Below are 16,585 nucleotides of genomic sequence, written 5' to 3' on the forward strand. Positions count from 1 at the left end.
ATTGGCTGACATGAAGATCTCACCCTTGATAGAGTCACATGATGATGTACAGTTGTGGGTGCAGCATTGTTGGCAACTTCAATCTCTTAACAACCTCAGTTGAGATTAGTTTCTTTTGGCTCCCCCAATGTCAATGATGAACTGCACCGACAAGTCGTTTACCCACATCTGCAAGTGGAAGAGTCGCTCTCCCTCCTCTGGATCCTCAGGTCCTGCCTTTTGGAGCTTGTGGGGGCTATCATCACAATGGGTTTTGCGTCAATGATCTACTTTCCTATTTTGGTTCCCTTGTTAAGCTCTAGTTCAGAATCAAAGCATGCATCTATCTCTGAGTCTTTTAGCTCGGCCACTAGTTCCTTCTTTGTGTGACATTCATTTGTGTTGTGAGTGGGAGTTTTATGGAACTCACACCACTAGTCATTGTCCTTCTTCACCTTCCTGTTATTCTTGGCTTATGACTTTGAGGAGTTTTCCTGGGGGTCGCGGCCTAGCTTTGCCCTTTTCTTTGTGGCTTGGGGCCACCTTTTATTTGCTTTGGGTTCGCAGATCCAAAGTCTCGCTTCTTCTGCTTGAATTTATACTCAATCTTGGAAGCATATTGGTATGCTACATCGAGTGAGGAGATGTCCAAGAACTCCATTTTCTCCTAAATGTATTTGTGCAAAAACCTGCGGTACTTTAGAACCAAATGTTTCTCAAAATATTTGATATGTAACTTTGTGTGCAAGGTATGGAAAAGATTAGTTATCTCATGCACATCGTGATCCCTTTGTTGTCGTAGTGTGGTCCACTTAATGTACTTGTCCTCATAACTTTAATACTGCTCCTTGACAGTGTCTCGAAAAGAGTTCCAAGAGGGGGCAGTTGTAAATAGATAGGGTTCCTTGGTCCTTTTCTCATAGTAAGTTTCCCACTAGTCCTTGACATGGGGAGCAACCTTAAGCAGTGCAAAAATAATTTCTCCCTATCGGAGAAACTATAAACCGAAAAGTAACCTTCCAATAGATTCAACCATGTATCTACCACATATGCATCTATTTGACCTTCAAATATAGGGATATCGAATTCTACTTGTACCTTGAAGAGGGCAACACCTCCGAAATGACTGCTAGATGAAGATGCATCGTCGGTGAGCATCCGCTGTAGGATCTGGGCAAAGTTGTCCATCGTTGTGTTCCTTTGTCTTTCGAGGGATTCTTCGAGCAATATTTTGAAAGGATATCCTACTCCCTCGTCTTTCTTTTCTTCCGCCATGGGAGGTCGCTGGGGTCAATGAGGCCGGTCTTCCAAAGATTCAACCAGTTTGATCCCTAACTCCTTATACCTCGACCTTGTTGGGGACATGCACAGAAAAACAAAGAGAGAGAAGGCTAATCTGATACCATTGATCCATATTTATGAAGGAATGAAATGCAAAACATATATGAACAAAAACACAAAGATACAATGAAAACAAAACTTCAATTCATTAATAGCAAAGTACTGAAAATTGTTTACACACAGAATGGAGATAAACTAGCTTGGGTGATGGTAGCTTATCTCTGAGAATAGATGTGGTGGCTATGTGCCTATGAATTGTGTTACAATGAGGCTCAAGGGACTTTTTATTATTGAACAATAAAGGGAAAACCAGAAACAACCAAAACCCTAAACCTAGGAGATGGAATGCCAAGAGTTTGTGGGCCCCGTTCGGGTTAGTTGGACACCCAACTTCCTCGGGTCGTAACTTGGTCATGTTATCTTCATTTGGCATGTACGATACCTTGTTAGAAAGGTCTATTTGAGTATTACAATATTCGTTGAAGGCCTTTGCCTTTCCTATGGCTATGGACCTGATGCGTACCTCAAAAAACGTCATTTAGGGGGTCAAAACAGCTAGAAAACTTCAGTACCCAAAAAAATGCTAAATTTAGTAAATTGTGCTATAATAAAGGAAACTGAAGAAACTAGCTAGAGATCCAGGTGGAATAGGCAGGTGGCCACCAATATCCACCTGGATCAATTGTGGGCTCAATGCATCTTGGAAGAGACTAGGATCAAGGAAAAATGTGACATTGAATCAAATGAACAATCTCAAGACTTTATTACAAAAACCAAGAAGCTGAAGAAGGGAAAATTTGGAAAGTCCAAGAAGAATCCATATATGTCCAAGGTTAAATGCTTTGGATGTAATGAATCTAGACACTTTAAGAGGGACTGTCCAAACAAGCAGAACAAGAAAAGAAAGAAAAGAAGTGAAGCTCACACAATAGAAGAGAAGGGAGAACCTGAGAAGAAGTCGAAGAAAGAAGACATCAAATATATTTACTATTAAAGAAGGCATCCTCTCTATTAGGTTCTTTATGAAGACTGTATTTCATTTAGAATAGCATGCATTGTTGTTTACTCTAGAAAAGTTTTGTTGTAAAAGCATGGCATCATAGATAGTAGCATGTGATAATAGAAGATTTAAAGTCTACTTGATTGAATTTCTTAGTAGTAATCATCCAATTTATAAGAATGCAGAGATTAGGACCTTTTTGCATATTATTGTTCATCCAAGCATTATATAACACTATGTTAGAGGTATTCGTTTTTTCTAAGGTGGATCATTAAGATCCTATTAAAACCATCATTTTGGAAGGTTCTTGGAACAAGCATGATGACATGTTTAGTATATATTCCATATAGTATTGAAACAATACTCTTGAAGGATGAAGTAATGCAGTTGGTCAAGCTAAAAGCTTATTTAAGGTCAAATAGCTAGATGGTTATATGAAAGCATAGGGATGCATATTTTAAGTAACTATTTCTTTTGGGTAGGATTCATATGTACAAAATCTTGTAAACGAACTTGGTCATAAAATATGCTTGGTAAATCATCCATGTATATATGATGCTTGAAAGAAGAATTTGACTTACTCTAAAGTAAATAAAGGATCAAGACTTTCTAACTAGATTATATAATATGATGATCAGCAACTAGTATATTCTTCGAAAGAAAATTGTAACTTGATAATCAAGTTCGATTCTTAGGCACTCTGATGCATGAAAGAATATTCTTGTGGAGATGGAACATGAGGATGTTGATGTTTTGATGAGAAATCCATCACAATGAGGTAAGTCTAATATTTTTTTTTTGTTATTGGTTATCTAGTTAACATATTGTTTTTCTACCTGGAAGGATATCACAGGAATATATGATGAATGTTGAGCTAAGATCAACATATGATTTTGGAAATAATGAGGTCAACATGTTTTCATCTTGGAATTAAGAGGTAGTAGTGTGAGAAGATATCCTAAAGGTCAAATTCGTACAACAAAAAGGGATCACTTTCTTCAGGAAGCTATGATTATCTTGAAGTTTGGTAAGGCTCAATATAATGCCTTCATTGATGATGAAAAAATGATAGTGATGTGAAAGATCGTTGACTTAAACCCTATTATAAGGCTGAAGAAAGAATATGGCTCCATGATACTAATGAAGGAAGAAAACTCAATATTATGAGATGTGAAGGAAATAAGGAGCCATGTAGTTATCTCCATAAAGAACAGGTCGTTGATACTCTTATGAAGACAAGTTATAAATCTCGTGGCGATGAATTTCTAATTGGAATAAATTTGTGGATCTCCTCTATGCTTTAGAGGGAGTATGAAATCTCCATATATTTGTGAAGGAGCAAGGATATATTCCAAGTGGTAATAGTAATCTCCTCTCTAATTAAGAGGGAGTGATGGAAAAACATCACATTTGCACTCTCTTCTCCATCTATCATGCACTTGACCAAGAATAACAATAGTAAGTCTAAGTGAAGGCCATGGAGAGAGAATGGTAGAGGATTGGATAGGAATTTATGGCTTCCTTGATGATAGACAATCCAAGAAAGGAAAGGTACTGACACTCTTTGAGGATAGGACAGGTATCCAAGAAAAGAGTGGTCAAAGAGGACTGGTATTCTTTGAGGATTAAGGTATAAGAATCCAAGATAAGAATAGTTGTAAAAGGACATATCTAGTGAACGTCCAGTTTGGGTATGTGTCTTAGAGGTAGTGTAGTATCCCACGTAAAGCCTCCTAGCATAATGCCCTCAAATGAAGTTGAGCTTGTCAAGTTAGGCTTCAATGACAGTGTTGGTCATAATGTTGATGCTTATAGTTGGCTTAACAATCTAGCTCTTCTTATGAGAACTCTTCAGTCTGAGAATGATGTTGTATTGGTTGTACAATTATGAATACCTCACTAGTTAAGAGGGAGTGTTGGAAATGTAACCAGTTTCGGTCTTCATAATTGTTATTATACTCATTTCAATATGTATCTTATGTAACAAACAAAAGAAGAAAAGAAAAAGTTATTATTTTAAAGCATGGGTTTCATGTTCCTTATTGATGGTCCTCTAGATAAAAGTGTGTTTTTCATGCTTCTAGGGTTTCTTAGGTCATAGGACATATTGTCATGAGTCAAGAGAGTCAACACCATGATTATAAGACCCTTCCAGGTAATATGTACCTTGTAAAAGAATTTATTTTAAGTCTAGAAGGTCTTGTAAACCTCCAATGTACATGTCGACCTTGAAAACTTCAAGTCAACCTAAAGAAGGGAATTTTACCCCTTGGAAAGGCTATAAATAGAAGCAGTTTCAACCTCATTTGGCACATTCACTCACAAGTTCGATCTCTCAAGAATAATTTTGATCTGAAGTTGGGAGCAACAAGAAAGGAAGAGTGAAGGTCTAAAAGGCAAGGAGAATCCAAGAAGAAGGAAGAAAATATGTTTTTGGGCTTTATTTCTCTCACATGTGTGAAATATAGGGTTTTTGCAGCTTCAAGGAAGGCCGAAATTGCAAGTCCGAATTGTAGGAAATCAAGTTGCAATATCAAGTTGTTGGAATAACAAATACTCTGTTTTGACCTCGTTGACCTTGGGAGGTTCTATCTTGCTCAAAGGAGGATCCCTTCAAGAACTAAATTAGGGTTTCTGTAGCAACTACAGGGTCAAAGTTGCAAGCCGAAGTTGCAGTGTTGAAGTTGTAGCTGAAAGTTGGCTAATGTAGGATTAAGCTTTGTTCATTTGATCTTCTTGGAAGGAATTGTTGGAGGGATGACTTGGTATTTTGACTAGGACTTGGTCCACAGTTTGGATCTTTCTTGTCTCATTTGAAGTAGATTCTATAAGATAAGAAGAGATTTTCTGAGTTTTCCCCTTGGAGGGGTTTTTCACTAGCTTGGAGCCTAATTTTTGTGTCTACAATCTTTACTATTTTTATCTTGATAATTATTTGATGAAGAAGAACTAATAAAGAAAACACAAAAAGATAAATAAATATCACTAGCAATTATCAAGGTTAAGGAAAATCTGAATTAATAACTACCATATTACATTTTCCAACAAGAGAAGGGAATTTAAGGAGAGAGAGGAGAGAGGGTGGAAGAGAGAGACATAGCTAGAGGGAGAGGGAGAGGAAGAAACAAAGGGAAGAATAGAGAGATAAAGAAGGGAGAGTGAGGGAGGGAGTGGGAGAAGGAGATAAAGATGGTGAAATTAAGAGAGAGAGAGAGAGAGAGAGAGAGAGAGAGAGAGACAAGGAATGAGGCATCGGGAAAGAATGAGAGAGGGAGGGGCAGATAGACAAAGTTAAAGGGGGAGAGAGAGTGACAAGGGGGAGAGAAAGAGAAAGGAATATTGAGGTGGAGAGGGAGAGGGATATAAAGAGAGAGGAGGGGGGGGGAAAGGGGGGGGGAGAGAGAATGATTGAGAAGGAAACAAAGTGATGAAGGGAAAGAAAGATATAGAATAGAAGAGAATGAGATGGATAGAGAGATAGAGAGGGATAGAGAGAGAAGGAGGGGTGGGAAAGAGAAATAAAGATGGAGTGAGGGGGAGAGATAGAGAAGGAGAGAGGGAGGGAGGAAGACATAGCTAAGTGGGAGAGATAAAGAGAGATAAAAGGAAGAATAGAAATGAAAGGAGAAAAGGAGAGAGGGAGATAAGGACATAAGGGAAAGAGAGGGGAATGAAAGAGAGGGAAAAATATAAAAATAGGGGATGGGGGGAGAGAGAAATGGAAAAAAAAGAGTGAGATGGAGAGAAATAAAGAAGGAGAAGGAGAGTGGGAGGGAGAGAAATATAGCATTGGAGGGGGGTTGTTGTGAAGAAGGGACTAACAGGGAGAGGGGGGGGGTAAAAGATAGAGAGAGAGAAAAATGATGTTGTTCTAGAGAGTTAGGGTGGAAGTCAGTAGGAGGAATTTTAAGGATGGAAATTGATCTTAAAGTTTAGAAACCTTGGTGAATCTTACTAGCCTCTAATATGTAAACTTTAAAATGTTTGGTAAAATTTTTGTAAAATGTTCAAATTTCTAATGATTTTATATAGTCTCTATAAAATTTTGGTGATTTTTAAGGTAAAATAATTTTATCCTAAAAAATTTGGGCTAATATTTTTTAGAAAAAATAGAAATTAACAAATATTGTTTTTTGAAAAAGTTTTTTCTTCTTTAGAAGACTTTCCAAGGGCTATAGTCATAGTGATTCTCCTATTTCACTATTTCAACCATTTCTGAGCACCCTATATGATCAAATGATATACGATGAATTGGGGACAATTTTTCATCCATCGTCCTTTCAACAAAAAAATTGGGTTCCCAAGATTCGTTGTTGGAACAAATATTTGAAACTAGACTGAACCGATTTAATATAGGTAAATGCGTGATCGTTCAATCCCGAGTTTTCGAAGTTCCTATATGATCCTCGAATCACCTATCGAATGAAAAAAACATGGAAAATTAGCCCCTAAAATATTTCATAGAGGTCAAAGATGATGCCACTACTAGGTTGTTGTTTACGTCTAAGTGAGGGATAGAGATGTAGAGGGGTAAAGAGAGAAGGGTGGGATAGAGAGAGAGGGGACATGGGAGGGGGAAGAGAGAGGAGGGATGGAATGGGGTAAGAGAGAGAGAGGAAAGGATAAGTGACAAAAGTGTGCACATGTTCTTAGGAATATGTGCATGCTCTTAATAAAAATGGATTTGTGCTCCTTCCAAGGACGAGGATAAGAGGAAGGATGTGAATGGAATCCAAGACATCAATGACAATGTATGTTAGTCATAGGAACATGTGCACATTGTCAAAAGCATGTACACATTCTTGGCAAGAATACATGTGCATTGTTGCCAGTCATTTTTCCACTCATTCTTGTCACTCACTCAACATCTAAACAACAATATATAAAATATACATAGAGCTATAGTGACAAGAAACGCTTGGTAAACATTTTAGTATAATTGGAAATAATATTTTTGTATTCTTGTGTTATTAGGAAGCAAGTTTTTGTCTTGTTGTGTAATTAGAAGTTAAATTTTATGTAGTTGGAATGCAATTTGTGTGATTTAAAGACAATTATTGTCTTCTTCAATAACTAGAGGACCTTTTTTGTCTTCTTGTGTAATTGGAAGGAAATTCTGTCTTATTTTAAAATTGGAAGACAAATTTTGTTCTTTCTTATGAGATTAGGAAACGAACATTTTCTTCTTGTGTAATTGGAAGACAATTCTTCTTTTTCTTTTGTAATTGGAAGATAATAGCTATCTCCTTGTACTATCAATAGTTTTAAACAATTGATGGAAAATGTCATTGAAGCAAGAGAAACGACCAGCGTAGGTATGGAAAAACATAGGCTTTTAGAAAAGGAGAATCAAAATTTTAGAATAACAAATGTTGTTGTGGGTGACTAGATGATGATGGATATGTTTTGAGATAATTATACTATGGATGAAATTAGAGAGGCAACTCCTATACAACCTCTTGATGATGAAGTTCCTTTGGTGTTGCGTCTTGTTCAATAGTGAGACATTTAAGAAACTCCCCCTAAGCATGTCCAATCCTCTTCCAACATTCTAACTCCACAATAGAGAGATCTAGTGTGCAAGAATATGGATCCATCACCCCTACCTAGGTTGGACATTGTGTAACAAAGAACTCCCAAATGCCTATAGGTGGATGAAAGTGGTTGTGTCGAGAGGTGCTATACAACCCAATATGGGAGAGATGTTGTCACTAAACGTGACATTTAAAAATTAATAAAATAATACTACAAATTAAAAAAATAAAAATAGTAATAACAAAAGAAATTAATGTTGCCCATAATTAAAATATTTCAAGTTGCACCTTAATTTTACATAAATTTATATAAAGATATAAAGTATAAAAAAAATTACCTTTTAGTATGAGGAAGAAATGTAATTTTTTCACTACTTAATATGGGGATGAGTAAAAATAAAGAAATTATGATGTGTAATTCTTTATGTTCGTTATATTTAAAATAAAAATTTATTAATAACAAAAAATATTTTACGTCAATCATAAGTAAAATATTTCAATGTCCATATTAAATCACATAATATAGAAAAAATAAGTAATTTAAACTAAAAAAATTCTTATATTCTCATTTTCCATAACTAGGGAGACATGTAATTTATTTCATTTTTAATATGGAGTTGATATATAAGATTTTAAAAGTATCAATAACAAAGAAAAGTTTAATGTGGATTATCATTAAAATATTTCAATATGCTTGAGTAAAAGATTTTAACATGAAACATATACATATATAAAGAGAAAGATTGAGAGAATTCTTATTCCATTAACAACTACTTGCTAATTCAATGTATGAGGGAGATTTGTAATTCTTTCGATGCTTAATATGGATTTGATATGTAATATTTTAGAAAACATTAATAATAAAAATAATTAAATGAATGCATACAGGGAAAAATATGAGGGGGCATGCTTTAACATTTTAACGTGGAGAACGTGAATTATAAATAAAATATTTCAATGTCAACTACATATACATTATACCAACCTAGATCCATCTTAACACCAGATCTACCAAGCGCCGAGAGGGATCAAATCTCTTTTCATTTTAAAATAGGTTTGCATGTCAAGAGATTTGATCCCTCTCGGAGCTCGGTAGATCCAGAGTTGAGATGGATCTAGGTTGGTTTATCATCACTTGAACATAAGCTATTTGACCAAACTATTCATTATCAATCTATAAAAACATTAAATAATACTTTGAATTCAAGCCTAATGTAGCCAAATGTCAATTATTTTTGTCTTTGTTAAAATTTAGGAGTTTGATTGTTGTTAGAAAAGTTATAGGCATTGTAATAGTTAAAACTTCATAAACAAGTAATCATATTGTTAGAAACCTTGTGGATGTTTTTCAAAAAATTGGTAAGACAACTTGATCTCATGACCATAATCTGGCGCATTGTATCTTGTCATAATCATTGTTTTAGAAAGATCTTAAGGAAATGTTGTTCGCTAAAAGACGTGTCCCATATCATTAAATGGAATGTGAAAACCCTTTGAAGGTATTCTATTAAACAAGATAGCCTAGACGCAGGTGGCCAAATATATATATATAGGCCTTCATTGATAAGATACCTCATTTTGATATAAAGTTAAATAGAGTAGATAAAAAACTAGTGCAAAATATTTATCATGACAACACTAGACTTTCCAACCAAAAAAACGTACTAAAATTGAAAAGAGATTCTAATAAGCATGAACCCTACATTAAACACTTTATTTACATGAAATAAACATAATTATGTAAGATATTTAGAAATGCACATAACACTCTTGATTTGGACAAACCTTAACAGGTTAAAATAAACGCAATTTATAAAATATGTCGTCAATACTACATTGAATATTCTTATTATTATAAAACATATAAATATATATTTACTATATTACATAACATCATCAATATTCCTATTATTATAAAACATATAAATATATATTTACTATATTACAATAACATCATCATGGTGCAAAATGCTATAGCTCTAATGTCATTGAGTCATCTGAGACTTTGTTCATAGCAATCTATAAACAATATGAACATACAAACTTGTTTAAATAAATAAGACCTGTCATAAATAAAATAAAATGACATTATTATGTGACTACTTGACATCGAATGATATTAATGTTGATGATACATTAAATATATTTGCAAAACGTAGAGTTAAATTTTGGGTTTGGGGTTCCACATGGCACTGATGTTGTGGAGTGTCAGCATTAGGGCTCCAAAATCCAAGGCATCTGTTGCGGCATTTAAGAATCCAGGGCGAAATGGATTTCTAGAACAAGGCTTTAATTGCACAATCAGTACTTTATACGGCTAGACTTAAGTAGGGGTCATTTTTGTTGTAGGAGGGAGGGGCCTACCAAACTTATAACAAAGTGGGTGTGTCCTTCCCCGTCTCTGGCCTTGTAAATGTGCATGGAGATTAGGATTATCGGCTATGTTGCATAATGCTACAAATGCTAATAGCCCGTTCTTTGCTCTCTCCATTTTGCGGTTGCTCCTCAATTTCGTTTCAGGCACACTTGCTAAAGATTTCGTGCTTTCCATTGGGTCTGTTAAAACAATGCCTCTGGTAATTAATTACTACTCCGTGTCTAATATTTCAGCACAATAACAAATTTAGTGCACCATGTTTTTATATCTTTTCTATTTCTTGTGTATAGAAGATTTTAATGGCACCTGCCCCAGCGCTTGTCCCGTCCCCTCCCAAACCCCCCTAGATGAATTAGACACAGTTTTGGCAAAAACAGCTAATATGAACAGGACAGTAATAATCACAGTCTTGAATGTGGGTTGGGCCGAGCCGAATACCACGATAGCCTCATTGTGGGTGAAGGGACACAAGAATTGCTGACTTTTTTTTCATTATCGCCATGGATGCAAAAGCCTACAACCGTTGTCCCCAAAATCATTCATACCACTACTCTATGAAGACAAGGTGTGTTGATTTCTCTACAGTGGAGTTGTTCATGTCTGAAGTTTACTTAAAGATTATGTGGAGGCGGTTTCGCTTCTTGGGAGAAATTTTGGAGCGCTGTTATAAGATTTTTTTTTCGGTAAGTATCTAAAAAAACCCCTAGAATGTTGTATCCCTGCAATTTTGTATGCCTGGAAATTAAAGGATAGGAAGAGAGGCAAGCCCATCTATCAAATTTTATTTTTGAAAGGCGTTGTGGTTGTCTAATTCCAGGGATAACATTGAAGAATTTAAAACTTTGTTATTCATTTTGATGGTAGGTTTGGGAAATATTTTGAAATAAAACAGGGGCAAAGTCAAATAATTGATTTTGACTATAGGTTTGGGAAATATTTTGAAATAAAATATGGGCAAAGTCAAATAATTGACTTCATTCATATTAGTCTCAATTTCAAAATATTCCCAAAAATCTACCATTAACTAAATTCAAATACAACTACAAAACCCTTTATATAGTCATTTACTAAGTTATCAGTTATCACAGGGTTTTCATACTTTGAACGCTCTGATTGGCAAGTTGCCAAATGGTCCTTTTTTTTCTCTTTCATTCTGGCAAACAACTGATGCAAATAATTGAATCTACAATTTAAGTTTATGTAGCTCAAAATAAAAACAATATGATTCTTGAGCCTTTACACAAAATAATTCTTGAACATAATTTTTTTTAGTTTTACTCAAATGATACCTGAACCTGAGGTTCCATTCTAACAGATCAAGTTGGGTTCCTCTTATTCCTTTTAGGAGGCCCGACAGTCATACTTTCCCAAACAGCTCAGATCATAGGGACTGAAATATATTCTACCAAGTTGTCAAGTTGCCACTCGGATCGTCGTCTGTTGTTCCATGAAAAATTCTGATCTACCTGATTCTCTGGCTTAAATTTAGCCCTTCTTTCCTATAATATCTCATCATGCAAAACCCACTTATTTACGGTGATGGCCTGAGATCATTTTTATACTCCTATTCAACCTTGATTACGGTTCTGTCCAGATTCTGACAAGCCCTTAAAGCATAAATATCTCATCGCTTAAGGCCTTATTGATTGGACTCATAATTCTACTTTGCTTATGGTTCTACTCATGGTCTACCGTACCTAAATTTCAGAAAGCGGATGGTTTAGAATGCTTCGCAATTTAATTTCACTTTGACTATGGCTTCTGGCCAGAAAATCTGTTGTTGCACAATGCAAACAGTCAGGCAAATAATACTTACACAGCCATCCATAAGCTGCCTATAAATTATTATTATTATTATTATTTTTGAAAGAGGGCCGTCTATTAAAAAAATGAGTTCCACTTAAATTTTATGAACTAAATCCATCTCTATTGATAATACTTAAATTTTATGAATTAAATCCATCTCTATTGATAATACTTGCGATTTTGTTTTCGAACACAAAGGAATACGTTGTTTAGTCGAAGATCTTGCTATTTCTTGGAAAATACTGAATTTTTTCTCTTAATATTTTACCAATGGGGTTTTACTAGATGGGAAAGGAGGGATTATCTCGTATCAGGTCTCAGTTGTCTTGAAATGTGTACTGTGTTCAGTTTAAATACAATGGCATAATCAACCATTTTCCTCTGGAGGAAGGATTTTTTATCTCTCTATTTTCTAAACTTGAGAACTTTTTACTTACGATTTTCCCAACGGGGTTTGACTGAAAGGTGAAGAGGTGGGGTTCAAGTCGCACTACCCACTGTGATCTCTTTAGTCTTATGTCATCTTTACTATAATGTTGCGGTGTTTTTCCACCATGTTTATTTGAGTTGACAGCTGGATTTATGCTTAAGGGGTTGTATTTTTCATGCGTCAAGTTTCAAATTCGTATTTTATTTCTCAGGTATATTTTCTTTTAGCCTTTTATTTAGGAAACCTGCAGATGCATTTATTTGGAATCTGGATACAGAGTTTCATTTGTATTTGACATGTCTGGAATGTATGTTTCTATTGTTTTGCAGTTGCTTTAGTGAAGTACAATGGAAACTTCCTTGTTAATATATTGGGCAAGTGGAAGGAGTCTGAATACTCAGCAACTGTAGATGGTCTTGTTTATTACATTATTCCATCTTCCAGGAAAATGCCTACACAATGTTTTCTATTCCACCTTCCGGGTAAATGCCTGCACAATGTTTTTGTTTTGGTCAATAAAATTGAAGGGTTATCATTAGTCCTTGTTTCTCAATTCGCTTGGGATCTTGGAATAGCTATAAACAATCCGGCGGAATATTTACAAACAATCAAACGGAATATTTAGCCCATGAAAAGGGTTGGAGATCGTCAAGACACTCAAAATCTCCAAAATAATTGTTTTTGGGACTCTATACTCGCCATCTGTTAGTTCAACAAAGCCCAAAAGGCAATCCTCAACATTAAGTCCAAGAATCTTCACCTCAATATCCCAGTTTGAACAAGTGAACTTTTATCATGTTTTAAGAAATTTGAACTCTAGGGTGCTAATATGACCCAAATTGTAATTGAAATGAATCAAGGCTGGACTCCGTTCCAATCCCTTAATAATGCTAGGTATTCTAAATTATTCTATGACAGTTTGGGAGAGAGCTTCCCTTTCCTCTCTCCTCCCTTCGAATTCGATGAGTCTCTCGAAGAGCAATCAATAACAATTCAAAGTGGATCTCTGGGCCCAGCACCATCTTTGCTCTTCGGTCAGCCCTCTACGATCTCCGGATTTGCATGGATCGTCCTAGTTGTCAAACGTCGGCGTAGAGGTGGCCACACATTCTGGCACTCCTCCTTCACGGAGGTTTTGTCCATTTATGTTGCCTTAGTCATGAGTTATTGCAGAACTCGTCGGATGCGGTGTTCTATGTTATAGACTTGATTATGGAGTTCATTCTTTTGCCATGCTTTTCTCTTCCGACGTCACTTCTTTGTCCAGGCGATTTTTCCGCGGGGATTCAGGTCTATTCGTTGCAGGATGGATCGTGCCAGAGCCCTGGCCTCATCTATTTATGAATTCACTCGAGCCTTCTGCTTTCAATCTGGACTTCGCTGGCTTCTAAAGTTGGTAATGCTAACTCCTGTGAGTCTGGTTGCTAGGTTTTGGCCCCTCTTCCTTCCCAATTGTTTCATCTGGCTATACAAGTGGGTGGTGTGGTTTTATCTATGTTGGGCAGCAGTGATTTCGGCTTTCGTTCTAGGATGGCTTGCAATTCCAACCCTCATGAGAATCTCAATGCAGCTGCAGTGATTGACAAACTGCTGGACGCAACCCAGGCCTTGCTTGCCTCAATTCAGAAACAAAGACATGGTCGAGACGCAAAGACGTTCCTTCCAACTCTTCCTGGAGGATAAGTTGTTATCTCACCGTGCTTATATGGAGAATTCATTGGACGAGTTAAGGGAGGAAGTTCATTCGCTCAGTTCCTGGGTGGCTGCGTTGGAAGTCTCCTCCTCTCCTTCCAACAGGATGGCAATTGGAGGTCGTTACCCTGCGGCTCCTGCAGAATGAAAGAGGCCACGTTGCACTAGGGGGTCCGAAGCGGGCTCTCGTTCTTCCTGGTGATCTTTGGCATCGTCACTTGGAGTCAAATTTTGGTATTTTGTGACGGGTTAGCTTTAAATCTCTCTGTCATCGTTACTTGCAGTCAAATTTTGGTATTTGGTGACCGGTTAGCTTTAAATCTCTCTGTCGTTATGTTAGCTTGTAAATTTAACTTCCTTCTTGGGGTTTTGGACTTTGTACAGAGTCTATAGTGGTCATTTTTTCTGTCTGAACTGGCTTAAGAGGTAGTAAACTCTGTCTTCACTGTATTGAAGACTCGTTTTTTTTCCTTCTAAAAAGCAGATATAAAGGTTCTGGGCCCAATCCCAACTTTTTATTAATACAAACACCCTTACCCGTTCCGTTGAATAAAAAAAAAGTTTGATATGGGTGATAACCATAATAGGGAAAAGTTTGATATAAGTTTGATATGGGTGATAACCATCATAGGGAGGATTTGCTTTATGCATGGATGTTACCGCATATATCCAAAGAGTCTCTGTCTTACATAACGATTGTGAGGAATAAATTATCGTTGTATGTAGCTTGCTAGATTGCTAGAGATGGCAGCAAATCCTTTCCATGTTCTTTTCTATTTGACTTTTATGCTGACAGCATGTGCACTGTTTTCAAACACATGGATTGAAGTATCTAGTTCATCTGCCAGAAATGTGGCAAAGCAACTAAAGGTATGAAATTAGAAAGGAGAGTACCTAGTTTTATAGATTTCTATTTTTTCATCATTTGCTGATTACTTATTCTTTGATATCGAAATGAAAATTTTATTCCTTTAAAATGCAGGGGCAACAGATGGTTATACCAGGCCACAGAGAATCTAATCTTCAGAAAGAGCTAAACCGTTACATACCAGCAACTGCAACTTTTGGTGGCATGTGCATTGGTGCTCTTATTGTCATGGCTGATTTTACGGGGGCTATTGGTTCTGGTACAGGAATCCTTCTTGCAGTGACTATTATTTACCAGTACTTTGAGACATTTTAGAAGGAAAGGGCCAGTGAACTAGGTTTCTTTGGTTTTTAGTGCATTTGTTTGCATTTGATCTTTGTACAAATTTGGGCTCCTGCTCTGGCCATTATAGCATTTTAATGTTGGGATGTTTACACCACTTTGAAGTTTTACAACGATCTTTTGATTAGATCTTCAATGTAAAAATACATGAAAGTCAAAAACTGGCAGGCAAAAAAAGTCTTGCATGTTGTACTGACAATGAGATGTCTAGTGTAGTCTAAAATAACTTTTTTTTTATAAATAAAGGCTATTGTGATACTAGAGAGGCCACTCAAATGTGGTTTTTGGTAATATTTTCAATGTTTTGTTTAGTTATGTCGATTGAAATTCTTTGGTTTTTGGTAATATTTTCAATGTTTTGTTTAGTTATGTCAATTGAAATTCTTTAGATGCAAAACAAGCATTGGTTAATTTCATGAAAACCAATCTGCAGAATTGAAAATAGAAGCATATGTGCATGAATGCAATAGAGAAAACGGTATTGTAGTGAAAGAGACCTTTGGAAAATGTTATTGTTTGAAATAGTTGGAATGGTATCACTAGGAATCAGTATGCATAAATTAAACGGAATAAATGGGAAATTGACCAGAAAAGGGTTTGTTTTAATTGAAATGAGAGTGAAAGAAAACTTTGGAAAATGTTATTGTTTGAAACAATTGGAATGGTATCAGTGGGAATCAATGTGCATAAATTAAACAGAATAAATGGGAAATTAATAGTCCTTTCAATGTGCCTTGCTTGGAATATCTTGTTGGATGGTGCCTTGTACATAAAATTGAACAATAACTAAAATTGTATCATTTTGTGGTACTTATTTGTCAAATTTTTAGGAGCATTTGGTAGACTTATCTAGCCATATGCCAGGAACACAGAAATGTCCCTTGCGTGTTTAGTATGAGAGTTGATATCTATTGTTTAACAAGATCTTGGGTGATATTGTAGATATGATGCCTATCACCATTTGCATAATATTCTAGCTATGTGATTCCTTGTCACGATTTCTGTGATATTCTAAATATAAACCTGTCACCCTTTGCATCTGGGGCAGTGAACAGATCTGTTAGTTAATGTATGGTGCCATTGTACATACAATTGAACAACAACTAAAATAACACAATTTCGTGACACTAATTGACATCTGTTAGTTATTGTATGGTGCCATTGTACATAGAATTGAACAAAAACTAAAACAACACAATTTTGTGACACTAATTGA

At 35.9% G+C, this 16,585-nt stretch overlaps 1 protein-coding gene across 1 annotated transcript; it reads left to right on the forward strand.

Moving 5' to 3' along the window:
- Positions 1–14,470: 14,470 nt before the first annotated feature.
- LOC149181875 (uncharacterized) lies at positions 14,471–15,372 on the forward strand. Its single transcript, XM_089418431.1, has 2 exons — positions 14,471–15,029; positions 15,142–15,372. Exons 1-2 carry the CDS (start codon positions 14,904–14,906, stop codon positions 15,340–15,342), a joined length of 327 nt encoding a protein of 108 aa, XP_089274557.1. The 5' UTR covers positions 14,471–14,903; the 3' UTR covers positions 15,343–15,372.
- The last annotated feature ends 1,213 nt before the right edge of the window (positions 15,373–16,585 follow it).

Source organism: Pinus tabuliformis, chromosome 3_2 (assembly GCF_031772625.1).
Source record: "Pinus tabuliformis cultivar Carrire ecotype Pingquan chromosome 3_2, CPIR1, whole genome shotgun sequence".
Taxonomy (NCBI): domain Eukaryota; kingdom Viridiplantae; phylum Streptophyta; class Pinopsida; order Pinales; family Pinaceae; genus Pinus; species Pinus tabuliformis.

Bases quoted from the DNA above. Each gene is read 5' to 3' on its own strand.
- LOC149181875 (XM_089418431.1), top strand. From the start codon at position 14,904: ATGGCAGCAAATCCTTTCCATGTTCTTTTCTATTTGACTTTTATGCTG. The intron at 15,030-15,141 runs GTATGAAATTAG...TTTAAAATGCAG, and splicing joins ATGTGGCAAAGCAACTAAAG to GGGCAACAGATGGTTATACC.